The 18,160-nt window shown below is 38.7% G+C and overlaps 1 protein-coding gene across 1 annotated transcript in view; it reads right to left on the reverse strand.

The window, feature by feature from the left end:
* ABCA13 (ATP binding cassette subfamily A member 13) overlaps positions 1 to 4,071 on the reverse strand; it is a 514,266-nt gene extending 510,195 nt beyond the window's left edge. Inside the window, exon 1 of the mRNA XM_055294536.1 lies at positions 4,003 to 4,071. Coding sequence (XP_055150511.1) covers positions 4,003 to 4,071 — 69 coding nt within the window. The remainder of the gene's footprint in view (positions 1 to 4,002) is intronic.
* Positions 4,072 to 18,160: the final 14,089 nt, after the last annotated feature.

The following is an 18,160-nucleotide window of genomic DNA, read 5'->3' on the forward strand; positions in this document are numbered from 1 at the left end:
ACACAGGAGGCGGAGGTTGCAGTGAGCCAAGATCACGCCATTGCACTCCAGCCTGGGTGACATGAGCAAAACTCCGTATGAAATAATAATAATAATATATCATATAGCTTCAAATTGCTACAAGGAGAATATTGAATGTCCCCAACACAAAGAAATAATAAACATTTGACATGACAGATATACTCATTACCCTGATCTGATCACCATACGTTATTTGTATTGAAACGTCACTATGTACCCTATGAATATGTGCAACTATTATCTGTCAATTTAAAAAAATTAAAATTAAAAGAAATAAAAAATAGAATAAGTAATTAATTAGATTGATTTACAGTTGGAATAAAATGTAGAAATTAATAGAAATTCATGTGGAAAAGCATGGCTCAAAGCCACTGAATATTTGCACTGGAACTATCCATGGGGACACCCGTGAGGCAGCATCAACTGATCTCCACCTGCCCAAAAGCAATGTGTCCTTACCTTGACCCCGAATCTTCTCCAGGAAACTTATTCAAGAGAAATGATCCAGGAGAAGGTGTGTCCTTCATGCATAATGATGTTATTCATAACAATAAGAGCTGGAAAGAACCTTAATCCTCAACATAAGGAAACCCAAATAATTATGTGTATACAGCTGATGAACTGTTATTCAATAAAACCATTAAATAAGAAGACCTTACAGTAGCTTTTAAAATGTTAGGCTTCAATATTAAGTGGGAAAAAAGCTATGACTTTAATTATGTAAAAATATTGCATTATGCATGCCTAAGGATAAGAAAAGACCACAAAAGTAAGTTAATTAGAATAATAAAATTTTAGATGACTTTAAAATATTCATCTTTTGTTTTAGTACTGTTTTTACAATAAATAAAAATCAAGAGGAAAAATAAATGGTATTAAAATATTTTTTAATACTTAATATTAATATTTAATATTTAATATTTTTTCCAAGAATAGTAGAATTTTAACAATCTATAAAGTTAGGTATTAAGATAAGTATGATGGGTACTATTTATCCATTATTCTATTTTTTTAAATTTTTGTTTGAATCTATAATAAGATGTTTTTTGAAGAAACTATAATCATTAAATATAATAAAGATTTTTAAAAAGTAAATGTAAAACCATTTGCTTTTTATGAATGATACAAATTATTAAATTATCACATGTATGCTGACACTATGTACATCTATTATGCATCAATTTAAAAAAAAAAAGCTAAAAAAAAAACCCAGTAAATGTAAAAACAGACAAGCTTCCTTCATCTAACAAATAGTTCTTGGCTTTATTCACTAAATAAACATGTATTTGAGGCCATTTATGCACTCAGGCAGTTTGGTTATTCCACAGTTCATGCCAACACCTCACTTCCATAGTTCAAAAACAAAGAATTTACAGATTATCATTGGAGAATGAGAGAATGCTGTGAAAAATAGGTCAGTTTAAAGACATTCACCCAGAGGGGCCTACCCTCAATATTTCCACTGTAATAACATTAAGATATGTAAACATATTCACATTGTGTCCCCCTGGAGTTCTGTTCTAACCCAATTGTGCAAGCCATGAACTGAGAGTTACCCTGTGCCTCCTCTCCTCACAGCCCACAGTTCATGTCCACAGATGTCTGAGGCCACCCATTTCTACCAAATAAGAAAACAGCTCCCACTCCTATACCAAGTACTGTTGCAAGCACATTACATGTACAAACTCATTTAATACTTGCAAACAATTTCATTTTACAGAGAAGAAAACCAAATTTAAAAATTGCCTGAAAAAGTAAACTAGTAAGTGGCAGAGCTGGGATGTGAACCCAGTCAGGCAGCTCCAAATTCTATGCATGGAACCATTTGTGTTGTTTCTACTCTGGTGCTATTCTAGGCATTGCTATAATGAATAACCTTGTACAAATATCACTTCCCATTTGTTCAGGGACATCTGTAGGATATATCCCAAGAGGTGGTTTCATTAAATATTTAGTTGCATTTTTCGTTGCTTTTCTCTGAACAGACTATAGCTCCTTGTGGCCGGGAACTCACTTTTCTTGTTCACCCACTATCTGGCACATAACAGAGATGCATAAATGCTTTATTCCTTCCTTCTTTTAGTTATTCAACAACTATTTACTGAACATCCATTGTGTGCCAGGCACTGTTCTGGGTGCTAGAGAATACACTGGTGAACCAAGTGGGGAAAATATCCATCTCTCATGAATGTAACATACTAACGTAAGATCCAGAGGCAATTGGCAAGTGAGAAAATCTGTGGTATGTTACAAGATGATAAATACTAAAGAAAAATAAGGCAAAGAAATGTGGGATGCAGGCCGGGCGCGGTGGCTCACGCTTGTAATCCTAGCACTTTGGGAGGCCGAGGCGGGCGGATCACCAGGTCAGGAGATCGAGACCACGGTGAAACCCCGTCTCTACTAAAAATATAAAAAATTAGCCGGGCGTGGTGGCGGGCGCCTGTAGTCCCAGCTACTTGGAGAGGCTGAGGCAGGAGAATGGCGTGAACCCGGGAGGCGGAGCTTGCAGTGAGCCGAGATTGCGCCACTGCACTCCAGCCTGGGCGACAGAGCAAGACTCCGTCTCAAAAAAAAAAAAAAAAAAAAGAAATGTGGGATGCAGGAGTTACCATTTAAATAAACAGTTACCAAACAAATAAAACCTTCTGATGAGGATGTGTAAACAGCAGTAGTTAGCAGCAAAAGTGATTGTGAAAATTTTTTAAAACTCAAGTGTCCAGCAAGGAGGAGTAGGCAGTCTGGCTACTTCAGTCACTGAACTGTTTTGAGGTTGATATGCATAAAGCAGAAAGAGTTGATATGCGTAAAGCAGAAAGTTGGTGCCTGGGAACCAACTTCCACCTGTAACAAACACTCTTTCATGGGAAAATAGGCTAATTCCCTAAAACAAACTTACATGTCAATGAAATACACTGTTTATAAATGTAAAGCTACCTACACAGACACGAGCACAACTAACAATCGATGAAGAGTATCTATCTCTTCCTTTATTTATCTCACTCCTTTATTCCTGAACTTAAAACTTTTGTACAAACTTTCAACTGAAATTATTTTGATCCTAAAGATCACATAAAAAAGAAAACATCTCCTTTAACATGTATTTTATTTCAAGACAGAGAGATAGAATATTCTGGCTCTGAGGATTCAGCAAAATGTAATTCAATGTCAGTTACTGAATCTCTTCAAACCAAAGCATTTGTCGGCAGAAAAATCCCATAGGTTAACTGTAGAGCTTAAAATCAGAAATGATGTAAGTAAATTACTGCACATCTACTTCTCCCAAAAATGACATTTATAGGTGTTAATGTTTATATAGTGGCATCAGGAATAAAGTTAATCATAATAACAAGTAATTGATTTCTATTTCATAAAAACATAACACTTACAGGATATTTCTTAAGTACTCACACAAGTTTGATTTGAACAATTCCAATCTGCTTAGGAAAACCTTGCTAATATAATTTGAATACGGTTCTAAGTAGATGTGAATTAACACTAAAGATGTGACCCTACAGAATAACACTGAGTGGATGTGTCATACTCTGCTCTGGTGAGGCACATTGTGCAGTCTTGTGCTTTGGAGTCAGTACCTGTAGCATTCTGTTTATGCATTAAATGCAGCCAATGCTTTGTTCCTTAAACCTGAGAATTCACTGTTCAGTTTTTACAATGAATGCTTAGAACACAAATTATAGTTCAATTCCACTTGTTTTTTTGTTTGTTTGTTTGTTTGTTTTTACAATTTTTCTAAATTTGCCCTTTTCTGATAAATTCTTCAGCCTTGATTTCCTGCTGGTCATTAAAGTGTTCAGCTACTTTGGCTCTTGAGACAGGTTTTGATTTAAAGTAATCCAACCTCCCCAAATTCCCTGCAGCGTGGGTGTTTTTACCTGCCAAGAGGCACAGGCAGGCAAGGATAGACCCTGATCTCTCTCCACACCACACTGGAACCTTAGGAAAACCAAGGCAAGCACTCACCGGGTTCCTGAGCCTGCAGAGCCAATTCTTCCACAGCAGGGCTTGGAACTGGTGCCCAGCATGCCCCATGCCTGCTGCTCCCTGCTCTCAGTCAGGAAGCCAGCCTGTAAGGATGGTGCTTATATCTGTTGGGCTCAAGTGAAGGCATGTTGCCTATTAGTCAATTCTAACAAAAGTGAGTGATGCAAGAGAGATTACTGGTGACTGAATAAAACAGGCATCAGATGTCCCCTCTTGTTCTGCATCTGCGGAGAAATCTTTTCACTAGCTGTTCAGTGTTTCGGGAGGGTTGAGTTACAGAAAGTCTCTTTCTCGGGCATACACACATACACAGAGAGGGTGCCCTCCCTTTCCAAGAACCCACACGACTGAGCTGTGCGACAAGAAGTAATACCCATATTTACCATTTACCTCCCTTTTTTTCTGGATATTAATTAGATGGAATTTTCCTTTTTTATTCTGAATCATTGGTTATCATACAAATTTGCCAAAATATTTCAATTTTGGTGGTCTCATGGCAGAGAGTTTGAAGGGAAGGAGATGGAGGCAGTGTTGGTGTCTGGGGGAGTTTGGGGAATGGGTGACTCAAGCTCCACTCTGCTACTGCACTGCACTTCATACTTCTCCTTCACCCATTTCCTCTAAAAGGATCGGGATCTACGTTTCAGATGGTATCGGGTGCAGATGTGGCAGGACTCAGCAAGTGGCCTGTGGATTACCTCTGAGTCCTGTTTGATTCCTACACACTTGCACTTTCTAAGTGGCATGATGGATTCAGCTCGCCAGTTGGTGGCTCTATCGTCCTGGAAGTCAGGCCCTCCTGAGTTCCTGTTGCCCCCAGTTGTGGTCAGAAGGATTTCAGGCAACCCAGTCTTGTGGTCTTCTATTTCATAAAGCAATTTTCACAAGCTGTGAATGCTCGATAAATGGCTTTTGCAATAGGAAACGGGGAACACAGGCTTCAGCAAAGAAACTGACTCAATTATTTTTAAACTTGTTTGTTTAAAGGATGCCTATTTTATTTTTTGTTACATGACCGGCAGCACTAGAGTGAAGGCCATTACTTAGCAGTATGGGGCCGAGCACCCATAAGTGGATTTGCCTGATCCCCATATGACGTTCTCCCTTGACCTGTGACTTCTCAAAGGTCTTTGGGGTTGCCTAAGTATCGCTACTCTGGTTCTCTTTGCAGATAACATCTAGAACACCTTACATTACAAGTAATTGTCATAATTTTTTAAAATCTAGTATAAGAAAAAGCCTCCAACCACAAGGTTTTTCTCATGTTATGTCCATAGCATCCAGTTTTTATGCCGCTATGCCAGAATTATGCCAGAGGCATAAAAATTAGCTCATCCATGACCTAGCCATCCCATTACTGGGTATATACCCAAAGGATTATAAATCATGCTGCTATAAAGACACATGCACACACATGTTTATTGCGGCACTATTCACAATAGCAAAGACTTGGAACCAACCCAAATGTTCAACAACAATAGACTGCATTAAGAAAATGTGGCACATATACACCATGGAATACTATGCAGCCATAAAAAAGAATGAGTTTATATCCTTTGTAGGGACATGGATGAAACTGGAAACCATCATTCTCAGCAAACTATCACAAGGACACACACTGGGGACTGTTGTGGGGTGGGGGGAGGGGAGAGGGATAGCATTAGGAGATATACCTTATGCTAAATGATGAGTTAATGGGTGCAGCACACCAACATGGCACATGTATACATATGTAACAAACCTGCACGTTGTGCACATGTACCCTAAAACTTAAAGTATAATAATAATAAAATTAAAGAAAAAAGAAATTAGAATAAAAAGAGAGTCAGAAAGTTAAAAAAATTATCTCATCCATTGCTTTCATGGAAAAATGCTATGTTAGGGTTTTCAGATAAACAGAACCAATGGGTGATTGATTGATTGATTGATTATAAGGAATAGGCTCACACAATCATGGAGGTGGGCAAGTCCTAAGATCTGCAAGGTGAATTAGCAAATCAGAGACCCAAGGAAGCCAATGATATAGTTCCAGTCCAAGTCCAAAGACATGAGAACAGGAAGGCCAATGGTGTAGTTGCCATCCAAAGACTGGGAAACTTGAGACCCAGGACAGGCTGGTATTTCTATAAAGTCTGAAGGCAGAAAACAAAAAAAAAAGCCAATGTCCCAGTATGAAGGCCATCAGACAGAAATAATTATCTAACTTAGGGGAAGGTCAGACTTTTTGTTCTGTTTAGGTCTTCAACTAATTGGATGAGACCCACTCACACTAGTGAGGGCCATCTGCTGAATTCAGTCTACCTACTTAAATGTTAATGTCATTTATAAACACCCTCACAGAAACTCCCAGAATAATGCTATCTTTTGTTCTATGTTTCAGCCAAGAAAACAAACAAGCAATTAGAGTCCTTCCTAACTCCATGAGCTGCCTCATTAAATGCAGAATCACTGCTTAGTGACCCCATATTAGCAAATTTGGCCTGATCCAAGTTTATGTTCCTTCCATCATTATCCCACACCCTTATATCCATTTCCACAAATATTCCCCAGATTTCTGCTTGTATACATTAGAAAACTCAAATTGTCCATTTGATGTATAGTATACTTCCTCATGGTTTATACCTTATATCTCCCCTTTGGGTGCTGCTGGGACTTAATCTAGTTATAGGTCTGAAATGAAAGAGGAATGGTGGGGGTAGGTTCTGAGGACAAGCAGAAGTGCCTTGCATGGCAACTGCCTCATGGTAGGACATTAGAGTTTTCTTAGGCAAGGCAGGGTTAATCCCCTCAGACATGGGGTAAGAGACTGCTTCCACTAGGACTGGGGAAACTGCCTCCACTTGGGTGTGGAGACCTCTTCCACATAACAAAGAAGACATTATTTAGGGGCTCAGTGTCCCCAGCTTCATCAGGTTCTTCCCACATATCTCCATTCCAGCTTTCAGCACCGTATTCCCTCCAAATCAATGCCTTTACTTTAATAGTAGACACCCTATAAGACTAGCAGTCAACTTGCATTGTAATTCAGCCAGTTGCAAGATGAGATTCTGGTTTGATTTTCTGCAATCTCAGCCCTGCAGCTACAAGAAATAAGGGTCTCTTTTGGGGACACACTTAGAAACTTTCAGGTCATTTATGCAGCACTTCAGCTGGGAATTTGACCCCTGAGGACATCCTTTTCTTTTTCCACTTTGTCCAGCAACATTAAAAGCAACCAGTCAACCTCTTTTTACTCATGAGTTTGACAAAAATGTTGGAAAGTATCAAATACAAGATCATCCAGACCCTTGCTTCTTATAAGTGTTTGATTAGAAGCATCTAGTGCTGATATTTTGTACATCTCTATTGCCACATCATGTCATGGACCACCAATTTTCTCTTTACTAGAAATAGAGTCAATAGTCTTTAAATCTAATCAGATTAGAGATTCAATCCCAGAAACCTCAGAACCTATTTAAGTTTTTCCTTAAGATTCTCTCCCTCCAGAATTATTCTTAGTACCAAAATCTGTATTAGGGTTCTCCAGAGAAACAGAATCATATGCATATTTATACATATAAAGAAATTTACTATAAGGTATTGGCATAAGCAGTTATGGAGCTGGGCAAGTCCCGAGATCTGCAGGTGAGTCAGCAACTTGGAGATAATGGTGGAGCAAGTTGGAGAGACAATGGTGTAGCTCTAGTCAGAGTCTAAAAGCCTGAGAACCAAGAAAGCAATCAGTGCCACCTAAAGGCCGGCAAATTTAATAACCACAAAGAGCCAATGCTTCAGTTCAAGTCTGAAGGCAGAAAAAAAGCTGAGGTCTCAATTTAAAGGTCATCAGGCGGGAAGAATTCTCTTACTCCTTTTTGTTCTATACAGGCCTTCAGCTGATTGGATGATGCCGACCTACATTAGGGAGGGCAGTCTGCTATATTCAGTCTACAAATTCAAATGTTAATCTCATCCAAAACACATTAACAGACAAACCCGGAATAACATTTGACCATATATTTAGAAATCCTGTGGCCCAGCCAAGTTGACACATAAAACTCATCATCAGAAATGCTATGAGTTTGGTATTTACATTTTTTTAAATTCTAGTTTGTGCTTTAGTTACATATATTTAGTTGCAAGAAGACAATAGCATTTTTGTTTTGTATTGTTTTGTTTTGTTTCTTTCCTGATCTTTTTTAAAATAATGGCAATTATTATTTTAGATTCAGGAGTTACACATGCAGGGTTGCTATCTGGGTATATTACATGATGCTGAGATTTGGGGTCTGATTTATCTCATCAACCAGGCACTGTTCATAGTACCCAATAGTTAAGTTTTCCAGCCTTTGCTTCCTCTCTCCCTCCCTCTCTAGTAGTGCCAGTTTCTATTTTTGCCATCTTTCTGCCTATAAGTACCCAATATTTAGCTCCCACTTATAGGTGAGAACATGCAGTATTTGGTTTTCTCCTCTTGCACTAATTTGTTTAGGATAATAGCCTTCAGCTATATCCATGTTTCTGTGAAGGACATGATTTTATTCTTTCTTATGGCTGTGTACTATTCCGTGGTGTATGTGTACTACATTTTCTTTATATGTTCCACCATTGATGGGGATCTTGGTTTATTCCATGTCTTGCTATTGTGAATAGTGCTGCAATTAACATATAAGTGTGTGTCTTTTTGATAGAACATTTATTTTCTTTTGGATGAATACCTAGTAATAAGATTGCTGGATTGAATGATAGTTCTGTTTTCAGTTATTTGAGAAATCTCCAAACTGCTTTCTACAGTAGCTGAACTAATTTACATTCCCACCAACAGTCTATAAGTGTTGCCTTTTCTCCAAGCCTGGCCAGCATCTGTTGTTTTTTGACTTTTTATTAATACCCATTTTGACTGATGTGAATTGATATTTCATTGTGGTTTGATTTGCATCACTCTAATGGTTAGTGATGAGGAGCACTTTTTAATATGTTTATTGGCCATTTGTATTTGTCCTTTTGAGCAGTGTTTGTTCATGTTTTGCCCACTTTACAATTTTTTTTTTGTTTGTTCAGTTGTTTAAGTTCCTTATAGATTCTCCATATTAGATCTTTACTAGATGCATAGCTTGCAAATATTTTCTCCCATTCTGTAGGGTGCCTGTTTATTCTGTTGATAGTTTCTTTTGCTGTGCAAAATATTTTTTGTCTAATTAAGTCCCACTTGTCAATTTTTTTTTTTTTTTTTTTGGTCACAGTCTCTTTTGAGGACTTAGTCGTAAATTCTTTCTGAAGGCCAACATCCAGAATGGTGTTTCCTAGGTTTTCTTCTAGGATTATTATAGTTTGAGGTCTTATATTTAAATCTTTAATCTATCTTGAGTTAGTTTTTGTATATGGTGAAATGTGGAGGTCCAGTTATTTTCTTCGGTGTATGGCTAGTCGGGTATTGCAGGTGTATTCCAGCAGCATTTATTAATAGGGAGTCCTTTCCTCATTGCTTATTTTCGTTGACTTTGTCACAGATCAGATGGCTGTAGGTGTGCAGCTTTATTTCTGGTTCTCTATTTTGTTTCATTGGTCTATGGGTCTGTTTTTGTACCAGTACCATGCTGTTTGGGTAGTATACACATGCAGTATAGTTTAAAGTGGGGTAATGGGATGCCTCCAGCTTTGTTTTGCTTAGGATTGCTTTGTCTATTCAGGCTCTTCTTTGATTCCATATGAATTTTATAATAGTTTTTTTCTAATTCAGTAAAAAATGACATTGGTAGTTTGATAGGCATAGCACTGAATCTATAGATTTCTTTGGGCAGCATGGCCATTTTAAACAATATTGATTCTTCCAATTCATGAGCATGGAAAGTTTTTTCGTTTGTTTGTGTCATCTATAATTTCTTTTAGCAGTGTTTTGTAGTTCTGCTTGTAGAGATCTTTCACCTTTGGGTTGGGAGTATTTCTAGTTATTTCGGGTTTTGTGGCTATTGTAAATGAGATTGTATACTTGATTTGGATCTTAGCTTGAATATTATTTGTGTATGGAAATGCTACTGATTTTTTTACATTGATTTTGTATCCAGAAACTTTATTGAAGTTATTAGTACAAGTAGCCTTTGGAGTTTTCTAGGTATAGAATCATATCAATCATCAACAAAGAGAGATAATTTGGCTTCTTTTTTTTCCTATTTGGATACGTTTTATTTCATCCTCTTTCCTGATTGCTCTGGCTAAGACTCCCAGTACTATACTGAATAGGTTTAGTGAGAATGGGCATCCTTGTTTTGCTTCACTTTTTAAGAGGAAAGCTTCCAGCTTTTGCTCATTCAGTATGTTGTCTGTGGGTTTGTAATAGATGGCTCTGATTATTTTGAGATATGTTCATTTGATGCCTAGTTTTTTGAGGGTTTTTATCATAAAGCGATGTTGTATTGCATCAAAAGTTTTTTCTGCATCTACTGAGAAAATCACATACTTTGTTTTTTATTCTGTTTATGTGGTGAATTGCATTTGTTGACTTACATATGTTGAATCATCCTTGCATCCCAGGAATAATCCCTACTTGATTGTGGTGAATTAACTTTTTGCTGTGCTGCTGGATTTGATTTGCTAGTATTTTGTTGATGATTTTTGCTTTTGTATTGATTAGAGATATTGACCTGAACTTTTCTTTTATCATTGTGTCTTTTCCAGATTTTGGTATCAGAATGATGCTGACTTTGCAGAATGAGTTAAGGAAGAATCCTTCCTCTGTGATTTTTTGGAATAGTTTCAGCAGAACTGGTATCAGCTCTTCTTTGCAGGCCTGGCAGAATTCAGCTGCGAATCCATCTGGTCCAGGGTTTTTTGTTTGTTTTTGATTAGTTTGTTTTTTATTACTAATTCAGTTTTGGGACTCATGCTTGCTGTTGGGTCTGTTTAGGGTTTCAATTTCTTCCTGATCCAATCTTGAGAGGTTATGTGTTCCCAGGAATTTATCCATTTTTTTCTAGAATTTCTAGTTTGTGTGCATAGAGGTGTTCATAATATTCTCTGAGGGTCTTTTGTATCTCTGTGGGATGGGTTGCAATGTCATTTCTGATTCTGTTTATTTGGATCTCTCTTTTTTTCTTTTGTTAATCTAGCTAGCAGTCTATCAATCTTGTTTATCCTTTCAAATTACCAACTTTTTATTTCATTGATCCTTCATGTGGATTTTAGGGTCTCAATTTCAATGGGTTTTACTCTGATTTCAGTTTTTTATTTTCTACTGCTAGCTTTGAAGTTTGCTTTCGTTTTTCTAGTTTCTCTAGGAACGATGTTCAGTTGTTAATTTCAGACCTTTCTAACTTCTTGATGTAGGCATTTAGCACTATAAACTTTCCTCTTAACACTGCTTTTGGTACATCCCAGGGGTATGTTGTGTCTCTGTTTTCATTTATTTCAAAGGACTTTTTTTAATTTCTGCCTTAATTTCATTGTTTACCAGAAGTCATTCAGGAACAAGTTGTTTAATTTCAATGTAATCATGTGGTTTAGAGCAAGGGTCCCCAACTTCCCCCAACTCCAGGTCACACAGCAGAAGGTGAGCAGCAGGCAAGTAAGCATTACCATCTGAGTTCTGCCTCCTGTCAAATGAGTAGCAGCATTAGAGCCTCGTAGGAGTGTGAACCCTATTGTGAACTGCACATGTGAGGGATCTAGGTGGCACACTCCTTATGAGAATCTAATGCCTGATGATCTGAGGTGGGACAGTTTCATCCCAAAAATATCCCCACTTCCCCCAGTCTGTGGAAAAGTTGTCTTGCATAAAACCAGTCCCTGATGCCAAAAAGGTTGGGTACCACTGGTTTAGAGAGATTTTGTTGGTATTGATTTCTATTTTTATTCCACTATAGTCCAGGAATATGCTTGGTTTGATTTCCATTTTCTAAAATGTATTGATATTTGCTTTATGACCTAGCATGTGGTCAATTTTAGAGTATGTTCCATGTGTAGATGAGAAGAATGTACATTCTCTAGCTGTTGGGTGCTGTATTCTATCGATGTCTATTAGGTCCAATTTGTCAAGCATCAAGTTTAAGTCTAGAATTTCCTTGTTAGTTTTCTCCCTCAATGATCTAATGTTGTCAGGGGGATGCTGATGTCTGCAACTATTGTAGTGTATTTTTCTAAGTTTTTTCATAGATCTAGAAGTACTTGTTTCATGAATGTGGGTACTCCAGTGTTGAGTGTACATATATTTAGGATAGGTAAGTCTTCACATGAAATTCAACTTTTTATCATAATGTAATGCCCTTCATTGTCCTTTTTTACTGTTGTTGGTTTAAAGTCTGTTTTATCTGATATAAGGATAGCAACCCTTGCTCCTTTTTGTTTTCTGTTTGTGTGATAGATCTTTCTCCAACCCTTTACTTGGAACCTATGTGTGTCATTACGTATGAGATAGGTCTCTTGAAGGCAGCAGATGGTTGGGTCTAGTTTTTTATCCAAGTTGCCAATCTGTGTCTTTTAAGTGGGGTGTTAGACTATTTGCATTCAAAGTTAATATTGATATGTGAAGTTTTGATCCTGTTATAAAGTTGGTCACTGGTTGCTTTGTGGTTTGACTGTGTAGTTGCCTTATAGAGTCTCTGGGCTATGTACTTAAGTATGTTTCTGTGGTATTGAGAGGTGAAGCCAGGTGGACTTCTTGGTTGGGTGGGGACTTGGAGAACTTTTCTTTTTGTCTTACAAGAGGATTGTAAAATGCACCAATCAGCACTCTGGCTAGCTGGAGGTTTGTAAAATGCACCAATCAGTGCTCTGGAAATACAATCTACCATCAAAGAATACTACAAACACCTCTATGCAAATAAACTAGAAAATCGAGAAGAAATGGACAAATTCCTCAACAAATACACCCTCCCAAGACTAAACCAGGAAGAAGTTGAATCTCTGAATAGACCAATAACAGGCTCTGAAATTGTGGCAATAATCAATAGCTTACCAACCAAAAAGAGTCCAGGACCTGATGGATTCACAGCCAAATTCTACCAGAGGTACAAGGAGGAACTGGTACCATTCCTTCTGAAACTATTCCAATCAACAGAAGAAGAGGGAATCCAGGAGCCGCTGTGGCTCAGGCTGGTTGTCCTGGCACTCGGGGAGGCAAGGCTACACGTTCGAGGCCAACCTGATCAACATTGATTAAAAAAAAGAAAAAGAGGGAATCCTCCCTAACACATTTTATGAGGCCAGCATCATCCTGATACCAAAGCCTGGCAGAGACACAACCAAAAAAGAGAATTTCAGACCAATACCCTTGATGAACATTGATGCAAAAATCCTCAATAAAATACTGGCAAACCGAATCCAGCAGCACATCAAAAAGCTTATCCATCATGATTAAGTGGGCTTCACCCCTGGGATGCAAGGCTGGTTCAACATACGCAAATCAATAAATGTAATCCAGCATATACACAGAACCAAAGACATAAACCACATGATTATCTCAATAGATGCAGAAAAGGCCTTTGACAAAATTCAACAACCCTTCATGCTAAAAACTCTCAATAAATTAGGTATTGATGGGACATATCTCAAAATAATAAGAGCTATCTATGACAAACCCACAGCCAATATCATACTGAATGGGCAAAAACTGGAAGCATTCCCTTTGAAAACTGGCACAACACAGGGATGCCCTCTCTCACCACTCCTATTCAACATAGTGTTGGAAGTTCTGGCCAGGGCAATCAGGCAGGAGAAGGAAATAAAGGGTATTCAATTAGGAAAAGAGGAAGTCAAATTGTCCCTGTTTGCAGATGACATGATTGTATATCTAGAAAACCCCATTGTATCCGCCCAAAATCTCCTCAAGCTCATAAGCAACTTCAGCAAAGTCTCAGGATACAAAATCAATGTACAGAAATCACAAGCATTCTTGTACACCAATAACAGACAAACAGAGAGCCAAATCACGAGTGAACTCCCATTCACAATTGCTTCAAAGAGAATAAAATACCTAGGAATCCAACTTACAAGGGACGTGAAGGACCTCTTCAAGGAGAACTACAAACCACTGCTCAATGAAATAAAAGAGGATACAAACAAATGGAAGAACATTCCATGCTCATGGGTTGGAAGAATCAATAGCGTGAAAATGGCCATACTGCCCAAGGTAATTTATAGATTCAAAGCCATCCCCGTGAAGCTACCAATGACTTTCTTCACAGAATTGGAAAAAACTACTTTAAAGTTCATATGGAACCAAAAAAGAGCCCACTGCACCAAGTCAATCCCAACCCAAAAGAACAAAGCTGGAGGCATCATGCTACCTGACTTCAAACTATACTACAAGGCTACAGTAACCAAAACAGCATGGTACTGGTACCAAAACAGAGATATAGATCAATGGAACAGAACAGAGCCCTCAGAAATAATGCCATGTATCTACAACTATCTGATCTTTGACAAACCTGACAAAAACAAGCAATGGGGAAAGGATTCCCTATTTAATAAATGGTGCTGGGAAAACTGGCTAGCCATATGGAGAAAGCTGAAACTGGATCCCTTCCTTACACCTTATACAAAAATTAATTCAAGATGGATTAAAGACTTACATGTGAGACCTAAAACCATAAAAACCCCAGAAGAAAACCTAGGCACTACCATTCAGGACATAGGCATGGGCAAGGACTTCATGTCTAAAACACCAAAAGCAATGGCAACAAAAGCCAAAATTGACAAATGGGATCTAACTAAACTAAAGAGCTTCTGCACAGCAAAAGAAACTACCATCAGAGTGAACAGGCAACCTACAAAATGGGAGAAAATTTTTGCAACCTACTCATCTGACAAAGGGCTAATATCCAGAATCTACAATGAACTCAAACAAATTTACAAGAAAAAAACAAACAACCCATCAAAAAGTGGGCAAAGGACATAAACAGACACTTCTCAAAAGAAGACATTTATGCAGCCAAAAAACACATGAAAAAATGCTCATCATCACTGGCCATCAGAGAAATGCAAATCAAAACCACAATGAGATACCATCTCACACCAGTTAGAATGGCCATCATTAAAAAGTCAGGAAACAACAGGTGCTGGAGAGGATGTGGAGAAATAAGAACACTTTTACACTGTTGGTGGGACTGTAAACTAGTTCAACCATTGTGGAAGTCAGTGTGGCGATTCCTCAGGGATCTAGAACTAGAAATACCATTTGACCCAGCCATCCCATTACTGGGTATATACCCAAAGGACTATAAATCATGCTGCTATAAAGACATATGCACACGTATGTTTATTGTGGCACTATTCACAATAGCAAAGATTTGGAACCAACCCAAATTTCCAACAACAATAGAGTAGATTAAGAAAATGTGGCACATATATACCATGGAATACTATGCAGCCATAAAAAATGATGAGTTCATGTCCTTTGTAGGGACATGGATGAAACTGGAAACCATCATTCTCAGTAAACTATTGCAAGGACAAAAAACCAAACACCGCATGTTCTCACTCATAGGCGGGAATTGAACAATGAGAACACATGGACACAGGAAGGGGAACATCACACTCCGGGGACTGTTGTGTGGTGCGGGGAGGGGGGAGGGACAGCATTAGGAGATATACCTAATGCTAAATGACGAGTTAATGGGTGCAGCACACCAACATGGCACTGGATACATACGTAACAAACCTGCATATTGTGCACATGTACCCTAAAACTGAAACTATAATAATAATTTTTTTTAAAAAAGCACCAATCAGTGCTCTGTGGCTAGATAGAGGTTTCTAAAATGGACCCATCAGCACTCTGTAAAATGGACCAGTCAGCAGGACATGGGCTGGGACAAATAAGGGAATAAAAGCTGGCCACCCCAGCCAGAAGCGGCAACCTGCTGCGGTCCCCTTCCATGCTGTGGAAGCTTTATGCTTTCGCTCTTCACAATAAATCTTGCTGCTGCTCACTCTTTGGGTCCGCGCCACCTTTAAGAGCTGTAACACTCACCGCAAAGGTCCACAGCTTCATTTTTGGAGTCAGCAAGACCAAGAACCCACTGGAAGGAATCAACTCCAGACACAGTATTAGGTATCATTCTTTGAGTTCTATGTTTAGAACTCCCTTAAGGACCTCATGTAAGGCTGGTCTAGTGGTAATGAATTCCCTTAGCAATTGCTTGTCTAGAAAAGATTTTATTTCTCTTTCACTTATTAAGCTTACTTTGGCAGTGTGGTGTGATGATATACATTGGTTTTTGTCCACAGTTCCTGGATCATAACTCCCATAGCCCTTGTTACAGTCTTTTCTTATAATGTTGGGTGTGTTAGGCCTCAGGGACAGGCCTCTTACTTTCTCCTGCCCTCCTTTTACTCTGATGTTCCCCTGCCTTTCTGATTGTGGATCTTAAGACCCTCCCATGAGAAGGTCCCATCCTATACCCTGGGGGAATAAATGCTGATTTCTTGAAGCTTCCATAAAAACCCAAGAGGAAAAGGTTCAGTGAGCTTCTGAACAGTTGAACAGTGGAGGTTCCTGGAGGGTGGCACCCAGGGAGGGCATGAAAGCTCCATGTCCCTTCCACCATACCTTCCCCTATGTGTCTCTTTATCTGTATCCTTTGCAATATTCTTTATAATAAACCAGTAAACATAAGTGTTTCCCTGAATTCTGTGAGCCACTCCAGCAAATTAATCAACCCAAAGAGAGGGTCATGAGAACCCCAACATAAAGCTGGTCAGTCAGAAGTTACAGATGCCTGGACTTGCAACTGGTTTGTATAGAGGGGCAGTCTCAGAGACTGATCCCTCAATCTGTGGGATCTGACACTATCTCTGAGTAGACAGTGTCAGAACTAAATTAAAGGACACTTAGCTGGTGTCTTCTCCTTAGTGTTTGGGGAAAAAATACCCACACATTTGGTCACAGAAGTCTTCAGTGTTGATCATTATTGTGGTGTGAGAGTGGAGGGAACATGCAGTTTGAGAAAAGTTTTTCTTTACACAATTGGTGAGTGAAGTGGGATTTGTTGGAATGGCACTGACTCATGGAAACATGTGACTTGGGAAGAGAAAGGATAAAAGAGTGGGTGATGAGGAATATTTGATTCCTGGGTAGCCAGGCGGTCACCCATGTTATAAAGCCACAGCTATGTTGAGATCAATTACTAAAGGTGAAAGTTACCAATGGAATTTAGAGATGGATCCTACTCTCCAGGAATTGTTTCATTGGATACATAAGGAAATGCAAACTAGTAAGGAAAAAACAAAATATTCAATCTTTTGGTGACTGTTATCTATAATGGCTAAAATGAAAGTAAAAGAGGGTGCTGAGTCAGAACTTGAAGCTGGATCAAACTCAGATGTGGGTCCATCTAAGCTCAGGATTCTAGCCTCAAAGTCAACAACAAAGGAAAATATTATGCAGGGACAACAGAAAGTACCTCTGAGACCTGTGGTTACCAAGAAAATAATCAATATGAAGGAAGGGCAAACGAACTAACTATTGAAACCAAATGGTATAGTGTGAAGGAATTGTTCCATTTTGTAGATCAGTAATATCAGCTTCCTGAGACATCTTTACTAAAATGGATTATAAGAGTGATCAGTTTGGGGGCAGTAACTTTGGTTTTAAATGTTACAGAGCAGAAGAGCATATATTTGGAATGATGTGGGACCCAAATCTCAACATTGAGCAACTGCGGACAGTTTTATATGATCCAGACACATAGGAGGTTATTCCTGAGGGAGCAACCAGCCAGCCTGGCAGACTAGATAAAACACACTGTAAGTTCTGTTTACCCCGAGAAGGGGGATGCAAAATTTCTCCACAGATACAGCTCTCCCCAAGAAGGACAGCTTCTCTGCTACTCTTGTATTTCCAGTCCCTCAGAATAGCTATCTCTAAATATTTCCAAATATGTATGTATATATATATATATATATATATATATATATATATATATATATGAAATATTTTGGTTTCCTTCACAAGCAAAATAGTTTCTAAGCCATGAGGCAGAGGTGGCCAATGTCCCTTAGGATGGCACTCTCCTCACACAGTGCAGAGCCGCTGCCCAGGGCGATGCTCAGCAAGGGACTTCCTAGCCCCCTTGCACTGGGCCAAGTGGCTCACTCTTGCCACTGAAGGTGAGGGGAATACCGTGTCACTTCCAAGTCCAGGCCCTCAGTGTCAGTCAGTGTTCTC

Source organism: Symphalangus syndactylus, chromosome 9, assembly GCF_028878055.3.
Source record: "Symphalangus syndactylus isolate Jambi chromosome 9, NHGRI_mSymSyn1-v2.1_pri, whole genome shotgun sequence".
Lineage (NCBI taxonomy): Eukaryota > Metazoa > Chordata > Mammalia > Primates > Hylobatidae > Symphalangus > Symphalangus syndactylus.